We start from the raw sequence: 22,916 nt of genomic DNA, 5'->3' as shown, positions 1-22,916 counted from the left end.
CGATCTTCCCAACACACGCAGCTGATTACATATTTCGTACTTTAAACAACCACGTGGTCAAGTTTCAAACGACGTACTATGAATTTATTTTACGTATATTTTTGGGAAACTTAGAATGATGTTAATACTAGTAATAATTAACATGATTCTAAGCTTTAAAAAAAATTCAACCAGCATACTTTACTTTTCATCAGTTCAGCATACTTCTAAATCCAACCCCACGGCAGGTGTGCCAGCTGACTTGGTTCACTTGTTATGTTGCCGAGATCTATTGAAAATTATGGCAATCGATAGGCGTAAAAACACTAGCTAAAATGCAACTTCCCGGACTATAATTGGTGTCTTTCATCATTAATTTTGTTTAGAATCATATTTTAAAGGAAACTTTTTAGGATAATACTTTATTTATGTACGGGGTATGAAGATCCTAGTAGACTACCTTTTTAAAGTTCTATTCCATGCAATTCATTTTACACCTCAATCATCCATATAGGTCTACCGTTAGGAACATGCACACAAACAATATGCTTGATATGATAACATATAGAATTAAAAAATAACAAATCGTATTGACAACTACCTATTTTCGTCGGTGTCGTTACTCGCTTAAAAACCTAAACGAAATATGTATATATATCTAATAAGACGTTTTATTTAAAAAATTACAAAGATAACATGAGTCAATTCAAAATTTGACTTTTTTGTTGCGTGCACAAAATTAAAATTTCCATAGTTTACGTTAATTAGACAAAAAATATGTCATGAAAAAGTTTGCTTTGATAATTAGAAGAACGAAAATATATATTTTTTTATCTGTGGTTTTCATTTTTTATTGAAGATTCAATTTAATATGTTTGTCATCGTTGTTTATCGCTCGAATGCCATCTAGCGGCATTAGTGAACGTAAAAATCCCATTCACAGCACCGTATTATTGAATGTATTAAAATAATTAGATAAAAAAATAATATTATTACTTTTATTGTCATAAAAACAAAGTTAAGGCCAAAAAATTATTTTCTATTCGTTTTAGAGCATAATTAACTCACAAAAAAATCTCTAGGACTTTGTCGCAGGCATTAGGTTTAAAAGAACCTGATTTTTGTATTATTATAAAACTAATAACAAATTAATAAAAAATTAATATAAATTTAAAAGTTTGGTCCTTGTGGCAGTGTAACTTTATGCTGGCAGCATTTCCTTGCTTTTTTTTCAATAATTTTAATTATTTGTTTATTTTACTATCCGTATGATGTCGCAAATTTGGGATCGTTATAGCTATTGAAAGTTCCATTGCGCCCGCGCACGTAGTTCAGGTCTCTGGTCTGATTTAATTCCTCCCCATGTTCCGTTCCCTTCTCTTTTTAGTGCCTCAAATTTAAAATTCCCTTTATTCGATTTCCTTGGTGAGCTTTTCGGTAATGTTCGAAAAGGATTGGATAGGTTTTTTCTCTTGGATAGGTTTTTCCTTTTCGTTTAAATTGTATCTATCGCTTTTTGCGTAACCATTAGCGAGTTATTTGTTTTGTATCTACTATCTTCTACTAGGGTTTCAATTTCTATCCTATTCCTATCATTTTTTCTTACCTGTTGCCTGGAAGAGAAGCCATCAAGCCGGTAAAATATAACATAAGCCGCCGATTTTTATAAGTAAGTTAAAATATATATACATCGATACTACATTTACTTATAGTGATTGTGTTTCAAAAAATTACCAATATGTGCAAACTTTTGGAAACGGATTAATTGATTAATTAATCCGTTTTATTAATTAATTCAAAAGGAAGTTTTTTAATCTAACCGTTATCATAGTACGTACTTTTCTATAAAGTAGGTTAGAAATTCTTACGTAAGTTCATAATTGCATTATGTACCAACCTACGTTCTATAAAAGTCCATAGTAAAATACCTAAAGATTTGACATCTACTTTTTACGTGGTTCCCTCTCGCTCACTCATGCAGGGGATTATTGTTTCGAGGAATGCGCGCGTCGGCTAGTCTCGCTATACACGTCAATAAGGCGGAGATTCTACTTACGTTTTGAACAGCTCCACCCTATCGCGTTTGAAATAAAGTTGAACATAAGAATGACCTGGTTACAATGTCTCCTACGTGATGCTGAAACCTTGTTGTGAGACTATCCATAACTACTTTGTACTATATAATAAAATATTTCTTATTTCTAATAGAATTATACTACTGTATTATGTTCGTCTAATAACGATGGATATTTCTGAAGTTCCTGAGAATGTATCTAGTTTGTAGTGTGGCACATTAAGTTCAAAGTTCTATTTTTATCAGAAAAGTAAAAATTCAAAGTCCTTGAGAACTAGTCTCGTGGGGAGTACGTTGACGTCACAGATAATTTTTGTAGGTATGTTTATGCAATAGCATGCCTCGATTGGCCAACAAAGCCTTGTCGGCAGCCATTTTGACGATGCTGACTCACCAAAGGTGAAAAATTTGATGCATACTCCCCACGAGACTATACAACGGTATTGGGCATTTCCCTCGTGAACACAAAATTTGGGTTTCATGTTCCCCCGTTTGCAGCGTGGAAGTAAAATTAGTTTTTTTGAGTGAAAATACAGAACTCTTTCTCCTACAAATAATATAGCGTGAAATGTTTACGTGAGAAAAGATTTTTTATAAACTTTAAAGTGTCAAACGGAAGTTTATGTTTTCAAATCAGTTGTTTTGAAGTCAGTATTGGACTCGCAGGAGATTTAAAATTTTGTACTAAATAAACTATACCGCCCTGTAATAAACAGATCTTTAAACATATAATGTGATAAAAGTGTCAGTGAAACGTAAATATAATACTTACATTGAGTTGTGTGTGACTTGTGTTCGAAGTTTTTAAATGGATTAGACATCTGTAATTAACTGGGTTGGTGGAGTCAGGATGTAGCCTAGTTCTATGGTAACCTTTCAAACAATTTTGTTTTTGTGATACCTTACTAGTTTGCAAAAATGTCAGAAACAGCACCAGTGGTAAAGATAAAAACTGAACGGCCAGATGAAGCGGAGATCAGAGAACTGGCTGCAAAGATGGTGGAGGCCAACAAGGCAAAAGCTTTGGCGGCATCAGTCGCGGCAGCGCGGCCTCCGCCTGGTGCACGTCTAGGAGGACCGACTCAAGCAGTCGGAGGTCAAATGGGTATTCTTAACTTTCTAACAAGAAATCAAAAACCAGGTACTCCATCTGCCACTGACACGCGTCCAGTTAGCGACGACAAAAAGACACCAGCTCCAGATGAAGCCAGTTGGAAAGGCCACTTTGGTTGGGACATGCTTGGTAAATGTCACATACCGTACATATTTCGATCTGGAGAGAAGTACGTAGCAGTGCGAATGGTTGAAATTAAGCTATTGAACAAGTACCTGAATTATTTACATGCAGACATTTACTCTTGTACCTGTATTCGAAGCTATTACATCACAGATGTAGAGGCTTTATTATTAAATGAGATCAACAATAGGCATTGTGATGGTCAGTTTGGGCGGGATCCCTTCACACAGAAGGATTTGGTGGTGAGACTATCAGACGCTTATGAGTTCTATAATTTCCTAGATGTATGCTATAATAAATTGTTACGTGGAACAACAAATAATAAGGACAAATGTGGTTTTATTCGTATCAATAAGGAGTCAGTTGTACCATATACAGTTAGAGATAATCAGAAATTTGTACCTTTGTTCTATTTTGAAGGTGAAACAGACAATCTAAAGTTAAAAGCTGACCAGCTTAAAGGCTGGGATTTATCCTACCTGAAGTTCTGTTGTAAAGTGCAAGGTATTAGGAATGAACTATTTGCAAGTGAGACATGTTCAGTGATTAGTTTAACGGACATAAAAAGTTATTTCCCACCTGGCACAGACTTTGAGGAATACTGGCCAAACAAAGTGGTTGATTCCCAACTCCTAATTTCGGCTAAAGGTGAGATTTCATTTTAATTGATCTTGTTGTAAGAAATTCAAAGATTTGTTAACCTCAGACACCTGTTAAAATAACCTGTTTTAACTCAAGAAAAAACTTAAAAGTAGGTTTAATCTGGAAGAGAATTATTTTTGAGAATTTATTTTAATACTTTTAAAGCCAATACACTATTTTATTTCTGATACATAACTTTAAAAAAACTCTTATCATACTACTGCAACTCAAAATTATTCTCATTAATAATATTGTTGTAAACATGTATTGGAGATTAATGGATGCACATTTGTTCGTAAATTGCTTAACAAGTTTAAATACTTTTCTTTACACCTAAGTTGCCCTATTCACTTTATATGTGATTTGTAATGCACCTGATACTAATATTTTAATATGATTTATTCCAAAAATTGGTCTTGAAACTAAATATAGCAAGGTTTTAAATTGAAAGTGGATATACTTTTGTAATTAAATTATTATTTTTAAATCTCTTTATTATACTAAATGTAAAAACAAATGTATTCAAAAGTTAAATTCATATGTGAAAGAACTCATTTTAAACCAATCCAGGAAAAATGTATTGTATTGAATAAAAAAGACAATATATATAGAAATATATAAAAAGGTTATATTTAACCTGTTCAAAATAGTTGTTTGAAATCAAGGTTGAACCTTCAAGACAGCCTTGACATGCTAAATATAATTTGCATTATATTGTCTCTATAGAAAATGTTTCCTCTCAGATTTGTGTTATGAAGGTTTTTAGACAGTTAAATTGAGATTAGCATTAAGGACCACATGCATAATATTGTCAATTACAAATTGCTTCAAAATTAAATTATACATTACATTTATATTGTTGTAAACTTTTTTACAATGAATCAGTTCATTAAATCATAATCACAATATGTAGTAAACACAAATTAAATGTTGTTACTTGCTGCAGGGGCTGGTAGTGTCTGATTAGGCTTCAATGGCATATGTGTGATTAACACATTAGAGTGGTGATGATTCAGATTGTACTGCGAAGGCAGCTTATTTATATACAATGTTTGAACCTTTCTTTGGCACTGTCTGTACAATCATACAATTTAGCAATCACCAGGCAGTGCTAAAGAGCATGTGTCCATAATAATATTCTTAATTACCTATCAAGTAAAGTTTTACAGCAATTATTTAAATTATACACTTTTTCTGCTGAAAAAGTTTTAATTTAAATGTCTTGTTGTATCTGTCTGGCTATGAATCTTATAGTGAAATCTATAAGAGTCAGTAAATACTGTAGACTAATCTGCATCAAAAATTCTTTAAATAATGTGTGAATAAACCACAACCTGTTGTGTTTTACACATACAAATTATAATTTTGCAGAAAATTGTCCCAGGTAGCAATTGAATTTAATGAATATCATGTGCATTTATAATGCCACATCTGGTATGGATAAACGGTGAGACCATGAGACACAGCAATAAGTTTTTATCATTTCAGGTTCTGTATCTGGTGGTCAGTGGACGCGAGCACCACCCGCTCCTCCGCCAGGAGTAGTTGGAAGCGTAAGTGCGGGTGTGGGCATGAACAATGTGGCTGCCCCATCACGAGGTCGCCGGCCCGCCCAACGCCACACACAAGCAAATGCAGCCATGCAAATGCCTCATGCAGGCCTTTCTGCAGCGGCTGTTCAAGCTTTAGCCAACGGTTGGACGAATCTACCTGCGTCTTTGACTCAAGCCCAAACTCAACAAGTTTTGCGATTGGCTCAGGTGAGAAATTTCATTATAAAGAGTGAGTTAAAGAATATTGTAGGAATCCGTTTTCTTGTTTCTGTCCTAGTAACAGTTGTTGATGTTGTATTTGGGTGACCCATTTTAATGATTGTTCACTTGAGCTTGATTTTCGTGAACTTTTGTTAAATTTGTGACAGTAATTAAACCAAATGAAGCCAAACTCCATGGCCATGTTACTACGTGTATGAGAAATGAATATAAATTATGTAATAGGCGCAAGTAGCTGCTCAGGCGCAAGCAGCTGCACGGTACTCAACTGCAGCAAATGCATTAGCGGCTGCTGCAGCTGGCATACCTCACCGGTCGCACAACCAGAGAGCTGTGCAGGTAAATTGATTTCTCCACAGCATTTCACTATGACGTCTTTCATACTGCATAATGCCTTTCGTGTTGCATCCTTGTCCTGCTTTTCGCTGCTTTTTAGAATCCAATCTTGCTTGGTTTTGTTTCTTTTTCCATTTGCTTACTTCACACTGCTTTGTTTTTCTGCTTTATTAGCACATAGTGGTATAACACAAACGAAAGGGTTCATTCTTGTTAGGTTGATAATATCTAACTTAGTTGATTCTTCAGTGTAGTGTTTTTTTCCATTAGCGTCATCATGAATTATTGAATTATATTCATGTTGGCTTTATCAATGGCCTAAGGAAAATAATATCGAAGAATAAAGGAAGTTGTTTTAGCACAATTATTATCCTCAACTCAATTACTAATTTTTCAATTCAGGTTTTATGTTCAAATTGTTTTTAATAATGCTGATAAAATTGCCTAAACCTGAAAAATGTTTAACTAATATCTACCTTGGCCTTGTCTCTGGGCCTATAAACTGGCCTGTTTAGATGGCAATATTACAACTCTGAATTCACATTTACTATTTATAAATGAAAGTTTAAAGATTGCTTGCTATTTATTTTTGGGTTAACTTCAGCCTATAAAGTATGGCCCACCTTTGACAGTCTAATTTATGGTTTTCAGTTTCCAAACAGTGCTATAACAATGGCGATGGGCCAGCAACCTCCACCGCTGGTGAGGAGCACGGCCAACTCCAACAATATGAAGTGAGCATTGCTTTACCAAGTTTAATTTCCTTTCAAATGTTAGAAAGGCAGTCTGTATAACTAAACATAGATAATGACCATTAAGGAGTGGTCTTATGTTACCAGGGAATTTCAGATTACCACGTATATCATGTTACATAAAGTTTTATATTCTTTTCATAACCCTTATTTATAAAGACCTAATAAGTCTATTAATTAAAGTACCCTTCATCTTTTTCTGTCAAATTGTGATACATGAGTACTTTAGTTAAAATATCATGATTTTGGTTTTTTGAATAAGGGGGTATATTTTGTTAAGTTATAAAGGCTGTCATATATTTTTGATAAAATCGCCATTGTCTTGACACTGGTATTTTAATATATTTTTTGTTTTAATTTAAACTAAAATGCATGTATTTGGTTGGAGATTTGTAACTTTTGATCATATTTATTTTAAGCTTTAAGCTCAACTTCATCTTATTTTTATTTTCTATTATTATATCCAAATCCCATGTATTTAGGGTAAAAGAAAATAAAAATCTAAGGTCTATCTATCTAATATAAGGTTCTTCAAATCATACCTTTTATCAAATAATGTGTAGTGATTTCAAGGAAAAGATTCTCCCACGCTCCTTAAAGTCTCAGATAACATTGGAATACTGGGCGTTGACATATCGAATGACGTTCAGTTTCATGGTCATATGGAGGCAAGACGGTATACTTCACTCCGGGCCACCGCTTGCGTATTAAGCGCAAATTCGGCCCCACATGAAATACTGTTCTCACCTGTGGGCGGGAGTTCCCAAGTACCAGCTCCTTCCACTTGACCGTATTCAACGAAGAGCGATTCGAGTCGTCGACGACCAATCACTTTCCGTGCGGCTTGATCCCTTGGCGTTGCGTAGAGATGTTGGGTTTCTCTGCATCTTCTATCGCATTGTCGTTGTTCGGTCTAATACCCGCAGCTGAGTTTCACTATCGGACGTCAAGGCAAAATACAAACTACCATCCGTATCACCTCGACGTCCGTCGTTCCACAACTGAGCGTGCCTTATGGCAGTTTTAGGGCACCACCACTATGTGGAACCAGCTGCCCACTGAAGTATTTCCGAACCAATTCGAGTTTCGATTCCTTGGGCGGCGGTATCGCTTAACATCAGGTGAGCCTCTTGCCAGTTTGCCTCCTATTACATTTTTAAAAAAAGTTAAAAGTAGTGGCTTGAGCAGTACTCTTAAGGACTGGAGTTGCTACTATGAAGACAAAAGGTGGAATATCTTCTTGCTATTGAGAAAAAATTACCATGCAACAGATACAGAATCTAAGGCAAAGATCTAGATTTTTGTTTAAATTTTAGATAGATTATAGATTGAGAGATGTATTAAGAGTATTAAGAGATAGGAATTCTCCTTGCAGTGTTTCGGCGCAAGCAAGCGGGTCAATGAATGGCCACTCAACCTCTCACTCCGGGGACACAAGGAAACGACTCACAGCTATCCCAGACATCAATATCAGTGGAAACCATACGCCGTATAAGGTAAAAAAAAACAGTGAGCTAAGGCTTAAATATAAACACTTACAATCAGGGTCTGTCACTAATATATTGCAACTCATCAATGCGGTTAAGTGAGTTTGGGTGAATTTTATACATATAGTATTATTCTTTAACTTATGAACAATTTAACAATCTTAAAAATATTATCTTATTAAGAAAAACACTTCAAACATATTAAAGCTATGTATGTAATATTATCTCGTTTTAAATAGGCAAAAAACTTGCAAGATGCTTCATAGCACTACTATTATTATATATTAGTTCCTTTATTAAATTTTGTAACTTTTTATTTTCAGGTGCAGAAAGCATTGGTAGAGAACATGATGGTACCATGTATTAATGCAAAGCCCTATCAATACACTGAACTCCTAATGACATTACCAGACCTGGCTGGCAACTTTTTTCCAAGGGTATCACTGACTACCTGCCGGGCTATGCTTGATGCACTAGGCCTTTCACTGTACCGACCTAATTCGTAAGTATTATTTATAGAACTTGACCTATGAGCAGCTGATTTTAATATGTAAAATCTTTTAGCAGTTCCAATTTTATTTTATTTAAAAGATTTTTAACTACACCAAATCTTTCCTATACATTCCCATGTTATTAAAACTTTAATTTATCTATTATGATTTAATATATACAAATGGTTTATTTGCATTAGAACGCAACTGCAAGTGCTCCGGAACTCTGGCAAATGCAAATCAGCAGCTGCTGGCGAAAACGGGATGGCGCTTGTTCAGATTCGCGACGTCATGCAACATATGCCTCAGTTCAAGTACATGTTGCGGTCTGGCTTGGCCGCTGACGAGCCGCCCCATCAGCCTCCTAGACCCGCTCATGCCCCACCACCCTCGCATGCCAAACGGGCAAGGGCCAATTAGTACCATCTCTACCAACAGTGGCTGCAGTTACAGGAATTTTATGAACTTAATTGAAGATATAGTACACTCTGCATGTATGGTTTGGTATAATAACGCCTTGTGTAGTGTCATTACTTGATAGTGCCCGATTGAATGTGGGCCCGCGTGCATGAATTGTTTTTTAATCTTATTATATTACGAACAAATTGTCACAATAAATATTGTATTGCATGACTTCCATATAAATGATAATGGTTGCTGTATGAAAATAACACTTATAATGGATTTAAACAAAATTGGGACAATTTAGATATAAAATTAAGTGTGATTGATTAATGCTACACCTTCCTATGTATAAAGAAGGTGTATATATAAAAAGATGAGACAGTGGAACACTGCCTAAATTGAACCTAGTATATATATATATATGTACAGTAGTAATGGTCTTCCATAAAGTGAATTGACCACAATATAGGGTTTGACCATTGGAAGCTTGTATAAAATTAATTTTAAAAAAATTGATCTGATTAAACAAAATACAATACTGATTAAAACTCATTCAACAAAACTCAGTTCAAGGATAAGAGAAAAGCAAATACCTTACAATGTCTTCCACTTGTTTTCAATTTGAATTCTAAGATCATAAAGTAAAACAAAATGATAATGGACAGTGTTTAAAAGAACGATTAAGTGGAATCAAATCATTGCTTCAGATCTAAATGTGTCAATTGTCAAAATATAATAATGTCACTAAATTGTAGGAGACATTGCTGTCTCTATTTGCATGCTAAATGCTATTACCATATAACATTACAAATCTGAGGAAATGCTAGTATATTTGAATGTTCTTTCAGTATTCCGACTAACACTATTTTCACTGTACAAATTGTATGTAATGTAAATCAGAGATCTTAATTATAGTGATCTATTATCTTAGAAGACTGAGATTTTTTAATTGTTTCATAGATCCGAATATTATAAGTTTCGATGTCTGCAAGTGTAACATGTAAATATTACAGTAATTACATATTATGTCGCGTTATATATATAAGCAGTTTCTTAAATGCTAAAAAATTTAATGAATAAACATATAATTATACTCTTTATGTTGTAAAGTTTCCATACTTTGCCATCTATCTTAGGCTTTAATTTAAACATCACAATTTTTATTTTCATTATATAATTGGTAAATAAATAAAATATAATCGTAAAACGTTAGTTATAATAAATTGCCTAACATGCTAGAGATTGGTGGATAATAAGCATTCAAGTATAAATTTTTATCTTTGGAATATTACTAAAAACTTTAAATGGTTCAGACATAATATGGAATTAGCTGACCATTCTTAGATTTTTATATGTAATATTATTGTAAAATACATTTATTTATGCTTACATTCCAGCCATTCTCATATAGTGTATAACATCAATGTACGAATTACTTTACTCCAAAGCATTTTATTTAGTTTTTAAGTTTGGGGAGTTAAAATATGTAACCACAGTATTTGTGAAAAAATCTCATAGCTAAATATTTATTTTTCTATGTAATTTGATTCAAAATCAAATATTTAATTAATCCCCCACCACCAGTGACAAAGTAAGATTTAATTTTAAGATTTTTGTATTATTAGGAAAATTTAGACATTTTGTTCCTCTAGTAAAGCTAGTAGCGACTAATGCAAGGTTTTTCATTTTATATATAAATTCACTCATATAAAAAGGATTGTTTCTCTTTAAATTGATGAGGAATCCTATGATTAGATTTTCTATCTAAATTTACATGAATCATAATAGTACATTTCAATGATAATTATGCATGTTCTGCAGACACATTATATATTATATTCTTTTAAAATGGCATCCTCTCTATTTCTGGCTACATAAATTAATCAGGCAATACTAAAAAGTATTGCATAACAATGGTTTGAATTAACATAATTCTAATGTTTTGAAACTAAGGGTAATTTCCTAGCAGTTTCTTGAAAGAATTCCGTCTTGTTTAGTTGTAATTTGTGGATCACACATATAATGAATCACATAGGTAGTTTACGTAAACATATTTATTTTTGTTTTAAGACCATAAAGTAATGCTTCGAATTGAAGTGACTTAAAAGCTGTAAAAATTTGTAAGCTAAATTATTTATGATATAGTTTAGGAACTATTTGATAAATTTATAGTTACAAATTTTAAATGCTCTTTCGAGAGCTGTTCTGTATTAAATAAATGGGATTTTTATCATATTATTTTGTGGTTTTATTAGTAACAATGTTTTAAACTGATTTATATTTATAGGATTCACTAAGAACATGCAATTATTAAAGAGTGTATCATTTTTCATCATCTCGCCCACAAGTCCATAAAGTATGTAAAAATTGTCGATTGATGAAGTGGATTAAGATAGCAAATTTAAGTTACCCCTGTATTTTTATTGTTAATAATTCAAACATTTTTGGTATTTCGGTCTAATATGGACAGGATAGAAAATCGCGGTAGAAGTTCAAAGGAAAGGAAAACTGAATTGTATAGATGAAGTAAAAAAATCACGTGGTCTTACGGCACAATAAATAAACATTCATTATGCAATAAAAATCAATTGTGATAACAAAAAAAAAGTATTCCGTAAATCTTATAATATTATTAATTAAACGTTTTGACACTACAGTTACTCCTCTAAGATCTTAAATAATATATTCTACTGGTAGTGATCAGGTTTTACGTTTATGAAAATTTTCCTTTAATGGCATAACGCAGCTTGTCTGAGGAACCGCGTAAAAGCGGTTGTTGTAAACGGGTATATTTCGTGTATTCAGCAGGGTTCTATTCTTGAACCGCTACTCTTTTCCATATTTATCGGTGATAATATACCGCATTGCTCATAGCACTAAATATTTTTTTAAGCTGACGATTTTAAGTAAAAAAAAATTAGCCACGCTCGAGAATGTCGAGATGAGGTTTTTTTTACAACTTTACAGCCCTCTCCTTTCTTTACGTTACTTGTAAATTGTCCGATTAGTGAAATATACACTTTTTAGCATGTAATTAACTCACCCTATTTTAATCTAACGCGCTCGAGAATATCTGATCATTATTTTTTTACTAATCTGATCCGTTATCTTTCACGGGCGGTCATATATATGGGGCTCATATTTGGCGGAGATACTTCACTGGGTACAAGGTATCCCCCTGTAATCGTTATCCAAATTGGCGATTGTTATAGGAAACAGGATAATATTTATCTTTAAAAACTTGTTTTAAAAGTTTAATAGGTAGTATGCAAAAACCCGTACTTGTAGTTTAAATTAACACTAAGTCTTTTCGATGTAAGAAAATTGTTTATTAGTTGTTTTACGTTTTGACATGTATGTGGTTCTACCAAATATGCTATTTACCTTTTATTTTTTAAACAAACAAATATCAATATTTAAGACATCAAAGCAACAAAATTTGATAATTAAGTTTACTACCACCAAGCAAGAAGCACACCTGTGTCTCCTTCACCCATGCATAAAAGACAAGAAGGGTTTCTTCATTAATTTCCTTTCTCTATATATTCGAAAGACAGGTTTTATCTATTTGACAGTCATTGACAGTTAACACATTACCGCCAATCGCTGACTTGTCATCTGTCAAAACCTTACCGAATTCCGATATTTCTAGGAATATTCAATCAATTTTTTATTATTAATAAATGAATAGTTTACAATTTTAGTTATTGTTTTAACTAAATTAGAGAATTGTTCATATTTTATAATTTAAAATACAGCATAATTATTACTTAATAATTCGTTTATTTCTAAATTCAGTGATTGTTTTTGAAGATAAACAGTTTTATTGACAATGGAAGCTGGCAGCGAAGGATACTTCGGTCATAAGATTTTTAAATAAACTAATAAAATTAAAATTTAGGATCAAGATCGTTATATTTTCAATTAACCTTAGTTTTAAGTTTTATTTTCATAGGGTTAGGTTAGGCGATTTATATTTGCAATGAGTATACAAGTTTGTAGGGATACATCAGACGCTGTGGCGTTGTATTTGCCACAACGTTTGTATTTAAAGCCCTTTGCCAAAATAAATGTTTCTGTCCAGCTTCCCACTCACAAGGTACACGGCAAGTCTATTTCCAATTGGGAGCTTATGGAAAAGTTACGAAAAATGATCCAACCTGATAGTTTTTCAATGTTAAAAGTGTCTAAGCACAGTTCTGAAGTGATCCGGTTTGATGGGGAGTTAGAGAATCGTTTAAAATTGGAGCGTGTAATTGCAAGACTTGAAGACAGAATAATTCAGCTTAATGATTTTCCTGAACCATTAAAAGTTCGAGTTTGTGAGGCAAAGTCTGAATTTCCTAGTCGCCATGCTTGGGATTCTTTTTTTCGAGACGCAACTGATATGGATGAAATGAAGCCTGGAGAAAGACCAGATACTATTCATATTGCAAATCTACCAATACGATGGTTTGTTCATGATCGAGATAGGAATGAAGACTCACCACCTTCAGAGAAATTGTTTAGAAAAGTATTTGAAAAATATGGAGATATAAGGCAAGTAGATGTGCCAGCAGCTGATCCTTTTCGTCTACAAATGAAGGAATCAATGCGTGGAATATTAACACCACCACAGGATAGTGCTCTATATTTTGATGGGTATATTCAATACAGTGAATATGTAAGTTTTGTGAGATGCATGGATGCGCTAAGAGGAAAAAAGCTATTAAGGAAGAATGAAGATTTAGCAGATTGGTGCAATATTTTAGTTGACTTTGATAAAACTAAACACATGACTGATGCTGCTGTGAAACGCAGGGCTATTGTTAGAGAAAGGCTCTCATCCAGGCAAAGGCTGAAGGATGATGAGGAGAGACAGGAAAAGGAGCGAAAAGCAATAATTGAAGCAAAAGAAAGGTAGGTATTATTTAAATATTCACAGAAGTAGTAATTTTCATATTTACTTAAAAGTATTAATGTTATCAAAACTAGTGTTTTTTTGGGATTCAATTTGACTTTGATCTCTTTGAACCATCAACATAAACAACTTGTAATTGCACGCGTTAATGGCTAATACTCTAGCAATCATGATTTCTACAATCTATCTTAATTTTATGGGTGGGCTGTATTAGGTTTCAATAGTATTGTTAATAAAAAACCTATTTATCTTTGGCGGATGGACCGACTTTCATGAAGCAAATAACATATTTAGTTGTAATTCTGGTCTCTTTCTCATCTGTCAATTAAGCAGCCTTTTCTCGCAGAAATAAGGAAACAATTAACTTTTTCCTTTTAACTCTTTAAGACAACAAATAGAGAGAAATGAAAAGGACAAACTACAAAAGACAAGAGAGCGGGAAGAAAGACGAAAAAAGAAGCAGTTGGCGAAACTCATGGAAAGGGAAGATGTGGATCTTAATAAAAAAGTGTCAGAAGAACAAAAGAAGTTGCTTAAAGTTCAGAAGAAGTTGCAGGCTATAAGGCTGATTGAGGAATTGTTTAAACGGATAGAGGTTAATATTTTATTATTTCTAATTAAAAAAAAGCAATGCTACAACCTTGTGCACTAAAAAGTCCATTGGTACACAGCCAGGGATCGAACCTACAACCTTAGGAATGAGTCACACATGGACAACACTGCTCAAAACTTTCATATATACTTATGTGACCCAATCAAAATTTATATTAAATACAGGGTGTCCCAAAAGTCGACGTCAAGTCGAAATTTTCTCATAGGTAATGCCACACCAGTTATCAGAAAAAAAACATGTATTTTTGAAGTTATGGATATTTTTTTGTTATTCCAGAAAATGCACACCATGTGACCGTTTTTTCATTCCTGTTGTTACAAATATTTACTTTTTGCCAATTTTTTTTCTCTTACGTCATCCCGAATAGTGTTTTATGTAACCTTTGATCCTAAACTGTGTGCTGATCACTCCAACTTTTAGGAAAATGTCATTTTATACCGTACCAAGTTTTCAAAATTAATTTTCGCACTATAATTGATCGTCCTGATAAAAAATGTACTACTCCAGTTTGGCAAGTAGCTTTAAAAGTTAGCGCATTTAATAAGGATTCTACCACATAACACTGAGTCCATTATTTCTTAGATCGGCCATAAGAACCGTCCTTCAGCTGCAATACAGGCTCGACATCTCCTTAAAAAAGATCGTGAAATGAAGCGGGCAAATCGTCCATTATTCACAAATTCTACTGCATCCGCTATTCTCTGTCTAAGCTCTTCTACATTTTGAATCGACTTGGAATAGACTTTTTCCTTTACTGCTCCCCAGTAAAAAAAATCAAGAGGATTTAAATCGCGTGAGCGGGCGGGCCACGAGATTGTACCACCCCGCCCTATCCATCTGTCTAAATACTCCTCGTTAAGGTGGTTTCGAACTAAGCGGCTGTAATGCGCTGGACAACCATCTTGCTGGAACCACATATCTCGTAAAATAGGCATGTCCTTGGGCAGCAAATTGGGCAAATGATTTTGTAAGAAATCTAAATAAATTTCAGCATTTAAAACTTCTGGTAACTCAAAAGGCCCTATGACTTTTCCGTTCAAAATTCCAGTCAACTTTGAAACGGTACTGTGATTCATCCGACCATAAAAAAAATTCTAAGAATTGTGGGTCTTCTCGGTGTTTTTGAATTATTGTTTGGCAAAAAGCAACCCGAGGTTCATAATCTCGAGGTAATAAGGATTGTACTCGCTGTACATGAAATGGATGGAACTCATTTTTTTGTAGTATTCGGTGAGCTGTACTTTTGGGCACACCTACCTTCACCGTGCACTTGGTTTGGCAGTCGGCCCTCAGAGAACAGTAGACAGTTGGTAAAAACTCTGTGATCCGGATAGCGATCTGCATTAGGGTATCTCTCGCGATACCGTTTAGCGGCTTCACTGGCATTACATAAACATTCCCCATAAATGAGGTGCATGTTAGCATATTCCTGTGTAGTGTACGTAGCCATGGTATGGTACAAATACACAATAACACGTAAGTCCAGGGAAAAGTAAAGGTCGTCGTAGATCACAAATGTAAAATCCAAATCACAAGCAAACAAATCCGTAAACGAAGCCAAAGTAGTTAGAACACAAAATAACACCAGCGAATACGAAAAGATGCGTAGTAAACGAAGGAGCGTTGCGTACTGACCTGTAGTGCGTGTGTCAATAGCAATAAGTAGCTTCACTATCTGTCTCGCTCACACTTTACGCCATCTTATTTAAACTACGCTGTGGTTATTAGGAACGCTTTGGGTACACTAGAATAGTTTTTTGTAATTCCAGAGAAATTTTTAAAAACAGACTTTGTTTAACAAAAAAATTTTTTATGGCCGATCTAAGAAATAATGAAGTGAGTGTTATACCACGTTAGAATCCTTATTAAATGCGCGAACTTTTAAAGCTGCTTGCCAAACTGGAGTCGTACATTTTTTTTCAGGACGATCAGTTGAACTAGTGCGAAAAATTAATTTTGAAAACTTGGTACGGTATAAAATGACATTTTCCTACAAGTTGGAGTGATCGGCACAGGGTTTAGGATCATAGGTTACATAAAGCACTATTCGGAATGACGTAAGAGAAAAAAAATTGGCAAAAAGTAAATATTTGTAACAACAGGAATGAAAAAACTGTCACATGGTGTACATTTTCTGGAATAAAAGGAAAATTTCCATAACTTCAAAAATACATGACTTAATTTTTATTTTTCTGATAACTGGTGTGGCATTACCTATGAGAAAATTTCGACTTGACGTCGACTTTTGGGACACCCTGTATATAAATCTGGCTTTCACTCTTGGTAAAAAATAATATATAACCTTATAAAAAGTACGTCATTCCCAACTAAAATTATATATTTATTACGGGTGTTTATTTTTGAACACCAAATCACCTCATGTTACACCTGTATTGACATTTGTTTTTTTTCTACAAAAAAGAGTGTGACTACATTAATTTCAATCTATCCTATACAATATTATGGCTAATGAGTAATATTATGTTGACGTAATTTTCTACAATACTAGGGAATAGTTTAGTCTTAGTGTTCTGACACTATGTTTGTGTGTCTGAGTTGACATTAACGAATCAATAATAAATCCCTTATAAAAACTATATCCGTCTAATTCAAGTTCTTTTTCGTTTCTTTTTGTCAAAGTGTGTTTACGTTGTTAAAGGAGATGGATAAGTACTTTAAATTTTTTTTTATATGGTAAAGCATTTGTTTTTAGTTACGCCCTGAACTCCAACGTAACGGTTCTCGAGATGAGCGTTACTACCATGCCAGTGAAAGAGTTGCCCGATCAAGAATCGTAGACAAGTTCAAGAGACAACAAGAGAAAATTTTAGATGAACAGCAAGACCTACTTCGACATGCTAGAGATGGTAAAAATATATTATAATATAAATTTATTGTATTAGTGAAAGCAAAATGATTTTGCGCTGTTGTGTATCATGCATTCAGTTTGTTGTGGGTATGATCCTGACTACTACTAATTCACATTGAAAAATGCATACAGAATTTGCAAATAGAATATTTTTTTGTATTATTGTTTATTACTCTGGTAAATAAGGTATCTTTGACTACACACATCCAAAAACTTGAAGGTTATTGTAGAAAATACTCTTATTAAACTTTGTTTATTTCAGGCCGTATTTTAATTCGTTCGGCGCTAGAAACCAAGAAACCGAGGCGTGAATCAGCCAGTTCCTTATCCTCAGAGGATCTGGACCATAAACGGGTCAAGACAGAAAAACTGACTTCTCCAGAGAGGGATGAGTACAAAGCAGGTAAGATTTTTTATGTATATTAAAATTAATTAAATATTGAAAATGCATTATGAAATATAGAGAATTGGATAGAATGAGTAATGTACTGGTCTTTCGCCCATTCAAATAAATACTTTAATGCATTGTATTGAATTTTAAAAGAAATATAGCAAAAGTATCGTAGAATCTAGAAGCGTAGGCTTAGGAATCTGTGTCATGTCTCTATTATCTGTGTCCATCGTTACCGACTAAAAAATTTGGATCGTTTCCAGACCACAAAAATAATTAAACCTCTTTGAGATAGTTTAATTTTTTTTAAGGATGCTCTGTGTTTAAAAAAAAATATTAATTTAAAATTCGAATATTACTGATAATATTTGTTTAGTTCCAGGATTGTACCCGAATCCGTACGGTTACGGATATCCGTTTGTGCCTGCGCCCGGATACCCCTTCCCGCAAAGTATGAGTATCCGATTTGTTATTTACATTATGTTTAGGCAAAAATTATCTATGTTCGATGATACTTTTATGCAGCATCACTAAGTTTATTTACAAAGAAAGAAGCATCACTAAGTTTATTTACAAAGAAAGAACAGTAATTAATTTTCAGTTATTTGCGGAATATTTGAGTCCTTAAGACATAAATATAGTGTTAATACATTTGGTCTTACTTTTTCAGTATGAGGGTTAAATTCATATCTAAAAAATTATTCAAAAATTTTGTCTTTGAATTATTTTCTTTAGATAAAGCATTTAGTACTTACACATGTCTTAATAGAATTCACTTTGTCAACTGCAATAACTAATTGCTAGGGAGCTGGCGAGCAAAGTATCTATATAATATGCTCACGTGGCAGACTTTTGATTAAGGAGCACGTCTGCCAACATGGTAACGCTGCGTTGTCAATTGACACACTCTTAAAAAAACCAGGTATACTATATCATTTGCTTGTGTCTGCCTTTAAGGCTGATGTTTAGAAAGAAATGAATGAAAAAGGAAGACATTTTGGTCACTGACTTTACACGTTATACGCTTTAATTTTTATAATAATAAAAATATATAGCGCTGCGATTTCTATTATAAACGCTTTATGCTATATCAGTTGCTCGTGTTTGCCTCTTTTTTTATATCGCTTATAAAAAAAAAATATGACACACACACCACACAAGCAGTTTTTTTTACATTTTTTTGTGGATCCGTAGTTCATATAACATAATATTTATTCAGGTCAATAAAAATTAAAAATAGAAAAATGATCAAACTACGAATAATCGCATTAATTAGCCAAAATACTTTTCCTCAGATTCGCGGACTTCAACGAAGTGTAATGGTTAAAGTCAGTAAGTAAAATCTCTGCCATTTTTTGTATTCAGAGGTTTCAAAAAAATCGAATGGACCCAATTACAGCTACGAGCAAATGATTTAGTATAGTTTTTTTTTCATTTTTACCTTTACATACTGTGATAATGCTTATGAGAAACCTGGATGTCTGCTTATAGACTTTCTTATCTAAATAGTATTGACTAAGAAAAACACTTTTTGAACGGATTAAAGCTATGTATTATTATTAAAATTTATAATTATTTACATAATTCTAAATTTTAAATTTTTTACCGACATTTCGCGTGCTTTTCAGCGTGCGTGGTCACGGTGACTGAAGACAAAAGGTGTTAAATGTCAAAAGTATCACACTGTAGAGAAAGTTGTTTTATCTGTATTTATTGCCCCGAAGTTGATATCGACTAAAAGATGACGCACGCTGAAAAGTACGCGTAACGTCGGTAAAAAATTTAAACTTTAGAATTATGTAAATAATTATAAGTTTTAATAATAATAGATAATTTTAATCCGTTCAAAAAGTGTTTTTCTTAATGTGTAAAAGCCAGTTGACTCTTAACCCCAGAGGCAGACACGAGCAATTGATTTGGTATCTATGTTTTTTACAGATTGAAACCCCTGTTAGCTTAAAAACGTACGACTTTAATTCATTAAGAAAATGTCGCATATACGACAATAATTAGACACAATGTGACCAACTTTATATAAAAATCAAAAACTCTAGAGTTATTAATTAATTAAACGAATTTATGGTCTGTGCGGAAAAAACGGTGTGGCTATGCGAACTAATCGAATAACAAAATATATATTTTTTTCCAATTAAGTATAAAGATTGCTGTCGAACTATAATGACGTAACAGTGTTGGCAACATAAAAAAAGTAATTTAGCCTAAAATTCCACGACGGTTTTATATCCTCACAGACTCTAGAATTTGGTATTATGAAAATTTTTCAGCGTCCATGTATTACCCGGTCCGCGGTGCGTATTACCCACCTCCGGACGGCTACGCGCCGCGTCGGGGGTACCGAGGGCGCGGTCGAGGTAGGGGCCGAGCGAGGTTGCCGCACTTCGATGGACCGCACGCGACGCAGCAGTACTATGAGTAAGTTTAACTCTCAACACCACTGTTACTCTGTAATTTCCAATAGCGATCCCAAGGTTGCGTCATCAGTGACGTGACGATAGTGAAAACAAAAGCAACTTATATACAAGATCATATATTGGAAATTACAGAATACAGGCGCAGGCCAAGCGGCTACCTGTTAAAAAGGGCGAACTTTTTGATAAACTCATTTGAAATTTTTACTTATGTTTTTTTTATATTTTCTAATCAAAAAGGGAAAACAAAGCATGATGCCAAAAAAAAAACATTGCTATTAAAAAATCAATTCTAATAATTCTAGTATTATTTCTTAAAAGCCCATAACTTGAAAAAATAAACATTAAAATCAATGTTACGTATTTGCGTTCATACCCATAGAGGTATGATTAACCTGGATATAATCAGATTCTATGACCGTAGTTTTTTTTTCACTGTCCGCTTCACGTGAAATGTCCTAACTGGGATTTTTTTTAGCAAACCGATTGGCTTACAACTAATTTTATACTTATGTCAATCATAGCCGTACAAATTAGGAGGCCTGTGACCACGGAAATTTACAAAAAATAACATAAAGTTAATAACATAGCCAATTTTTTTTTTTTTTTATAAAATAGGGGGCAAACGGGCAGGAGGCTCACCTGATGTTAAGTGATACCGCCGCCCATGGACACTCTCAATGCCAGAGGGCTCGCGAGTGCGTTGCCGGCCTTTTAAGAATTTGTACGCTCTTTTCTTGAAGGACCAATATTTTGATAATAAATTATGTACGCTTATGAACGTCAATATATATAAAGGCAAAATCTCAATTGTCTCAATCAATTTTCTACCATTTCCCAAATCGAGACCGTAGAACGGCTAAGAAGAAGCTTCCTGAAAAAGAGGTGGTCTCTTGTTAATTTAATTAAAAATGTATAATATAATAATAATATGTAAAATATAAATATTTATAATATAATAATTTAAAATTTGAAAAGGCTTTACTCCTACATGTGCGAGTCAGAATAGCCAGCCTTTATATGATGATATTCTTACAGATATTTCAAAAAACTAAGCGAAGCGGAGAGTCGCAATGAACACGACGACCGTGCACGTTCACGGTCACGCCGGAGATCCTATTCGCGGTCACGCTCACGATCGCGTTCTCGAAGGCGCTCATACTCCCGGTCGCGGTCGCGAAGCCGCCGCTCACGCAGCCGCAGATCAAGAAGCAGGAGTAGGCGATCACGGTCAAGAAGTCGGCGATCTAGGTAATATTACAGTCCGTACTGTTGCACATAGTATTGTCTTTTGTTAACATAGCTTGTACACATTAAGAAAACACTTTTTAAACGGATTGAAGCTATGTATTATTATTATAAACTTATAATTATTTAAAAAGTACAGTACCGTAAAGCACGCAAAACGTCGGATAAAAAAATCTAAATGTAAAATTATGTAAATAATTTTAAGTTTATAATAATAATACATAGCTTCAATCCGTTTAAAAAGTGTTTTCTTAATAGGTAATTTTAATTCCTTGCCTATGGCACTGTAGTTGGTTAATTTTTTTAATGAATTCAAAACGAGGGTCTAGATTTGATCCCATGGTAAAAATAGTTATTTCGATTTGAAAGGCACGGAGTGTCAATGTGGCACAAAGTCTGTGTCATTGAGATTTTTTAACATAAGGAAATTTAACTCGGATGTTTGCTTTCGTTTTTTGAAGTGAAACAGTGAGTGTACATGAGGGTAGAATTTTTACGGATGAAACGCAATAAAAAATATTAGCGTCACGAAGATGTGCAGCATTTTTGTTGAAGAAAAGGGAGAGAGCGATTGAAACCGATTGAGAGAGAAAGAGAGAAAGGGCGAACGTAGCAAAATACACGCTATTGGTTGATGTATTTGTTTAGTAGTTACATATTAGAACTTTAGATGGCAATTCTGTCGCATAACGTCTTGTGCAGTAAACGCAGAGTTTTTAATTATTTATATTATCGTTAGCACGTATTAAGTGTGAATATAGATATACAAATACATAGAGTGGTACATGATCATCTATTGGGGTTTTACCTTAGTAATAATTAGTTTACAAAGAACTTTCACTTCTGACATGTGTACTGTGTAAGCACGCACTGTTTTATATCATATCATATTCATAAGCAGTACTATGCTCACCTGATGTTAAGTGATACCGCCGCCCGTGGACACTCAAAGCCAGAGGACTTAATTTTGATTAAATAATTTCAGGTCTCATCGCAGTCGAACTCCATCAAGATCCAGGCGATCCAAGTCTCATTCGCGACGGAGATCTAAAACTAGATCAAAGACCAAACATCGAACACCATCTCCCAAAAAAGACCGGACTCCTGAACGAAATCTTGTCTCCCCTAGACGATCTAAAAGTTGGTCTATGCCCAAAGAAGTCGAAAATTGATTACGAATGAAATTAAATATTGTAAGGAAATAATTATAAATATTAATATAAATGTATATTTTTACTTCCCTGTCGCTATCATCGTTTTTATCAATAGCTAGTTGAACACTTAAAGAGTC

General features: G+C 33.8%; 2 protein-coding genes across 5 annotated transcripts; both read left to right on the top strand.

The window, feature by feature from the left end:
- Positions 1-2,462: 2,462 nt before the first annotated feature.
- LOC123706914 lies at positions 2,463-11,413 on the top strand. Of its 2 annotated transcripts, XM_045656538.1 has the most exons (7): positions 2,466-3,938; positions 5,421-5,692; positions 5,930-6,043; positions 6,692-6,774; positions 8,168-8,288; positions 8,603-8,781; positions 8,971-11,413. In XM_045656538.1, the coding sequence occupies exons 1-7, from the start codon at positions 2,972-2,974 to the stop codon at positions 9,188-9,190; spliced, it is 1,956 nt and encodes a 651-aa protein (XP_045512494.1). In that variant the 5' UTR covers positions 2,466-2,971; the 3' UTR covers positions 9,191-11,413. The 2 variants fall into 2 exon arrangements, with proteins under 2 accessions (XP_045512495.1, XP_045512494.1); XM_045656539.1 differs by lacking the exon at positions 5,930-6,043 and having other exon boundaries at positions 2,463-3,938.
- Positions 11,414-12,844: 1,431 nt separating this feature from the next.
- Positions 12,845-22,843, top strand: LOC123707185 (A-kinase anchor protein 17A). 3 transcript variants are annotated; one of them, XM_045657032.1, is made up of 9 exons: positions 12,877-13,035; positions 13,260-14,074; positions 14,463-14,670; positions 17,402-17,555; positions 17,820-17,960; positions 18,325-18,399; positions 20,234-20,381; positions 21,416-21,628; positions 22,611-22,843. In XM_045657032.1, the coding sequence occupies exons 2-9, from the start codon at positions 13,308-13,310 to the stop codon at positions 22,795-22,797; spliced, it is 1,893 nt and encodes a 630-aa protein (XP_045512988.1). In that variant the 5' UTR covers positions 12,877-13,035; positions 13,260-13,307; the 3' UTR covers positions 22,798-22,843. The 3 variants fall into 3 exon arrangements, with proteins under 3 accessions (XP_045512989.1, XP_045512987.1, XP_045512988.1); XM_045657031.1 differs by having other exon boundaries at positions 12,854-14,074; XM_045657033.1 differs by lacking the exons at positions 21,416-21,628; positions 22,611-22,843 and adding an exon at positions 19,244-19,280 and having other exon boundaries at positions 12,845-14,074; positions 20,234-20,362.
- Positions 22,844-22,916: the final 73 nt, after the last annotated feature.

Source organism: Pieris brassicae, chromosome 3 (assembly GCF_905147105.1).
Source record: "Pieris brassicae chromosome 3, ilPieBrab1.1, whole genome shotgun sequence".
NCBI lineage: Eukaryota > Metazoa > Arthropoda > Insecta > Lepidoptera > Pieridae > Pieris > Pieris brassicae.
This window is presented reverse-complemented; position numbering and strand designations above follow the sequence as displayed.

Coding starts and splice junctions, on each gene's coding strand:
- LOC123706914 (XM_045656538.1), top strand. CDS start 2,972: ATGTCAGAAACAGCACCAGTGGTAAAGATAAAAACTGAACGGCCAGAT. Junction 8,289..8,602: donor GAAACCATACGCCGTATAAG/GTAAAAAAAAAC, acceptor TTTTATTTTCAG/GTGCAGAAAGCATTGGTAGA. Junction 8,782..8,970: donor TCACTGTACCGACCTAATTC/GTAAGTATTATT, acceptor TATTTGCATTAG/AACGCAACTGCAAGTGCTCC.
- LOC123707185 (XM_045657031.1), top strand. CDS start 13,158: ATGAGTATACAAGTTTGTAGGGATACATCAGACGCTGTGGCGTTGTAT. Junction 14,075..14,462: donor ATAATTGAAGCAAAAGAAAG/GTAGGTATTATT, acceptor TAACTCTTTAAG/ACAACAAATAGAGAGAAATG. Junction 17,556..17,819: donor ACTTCGACATGCTAGAGATG/GTAAAAATATAT, acceptor TGTTTATTTCAG/GCCGTATTTTAATTCGTTCG.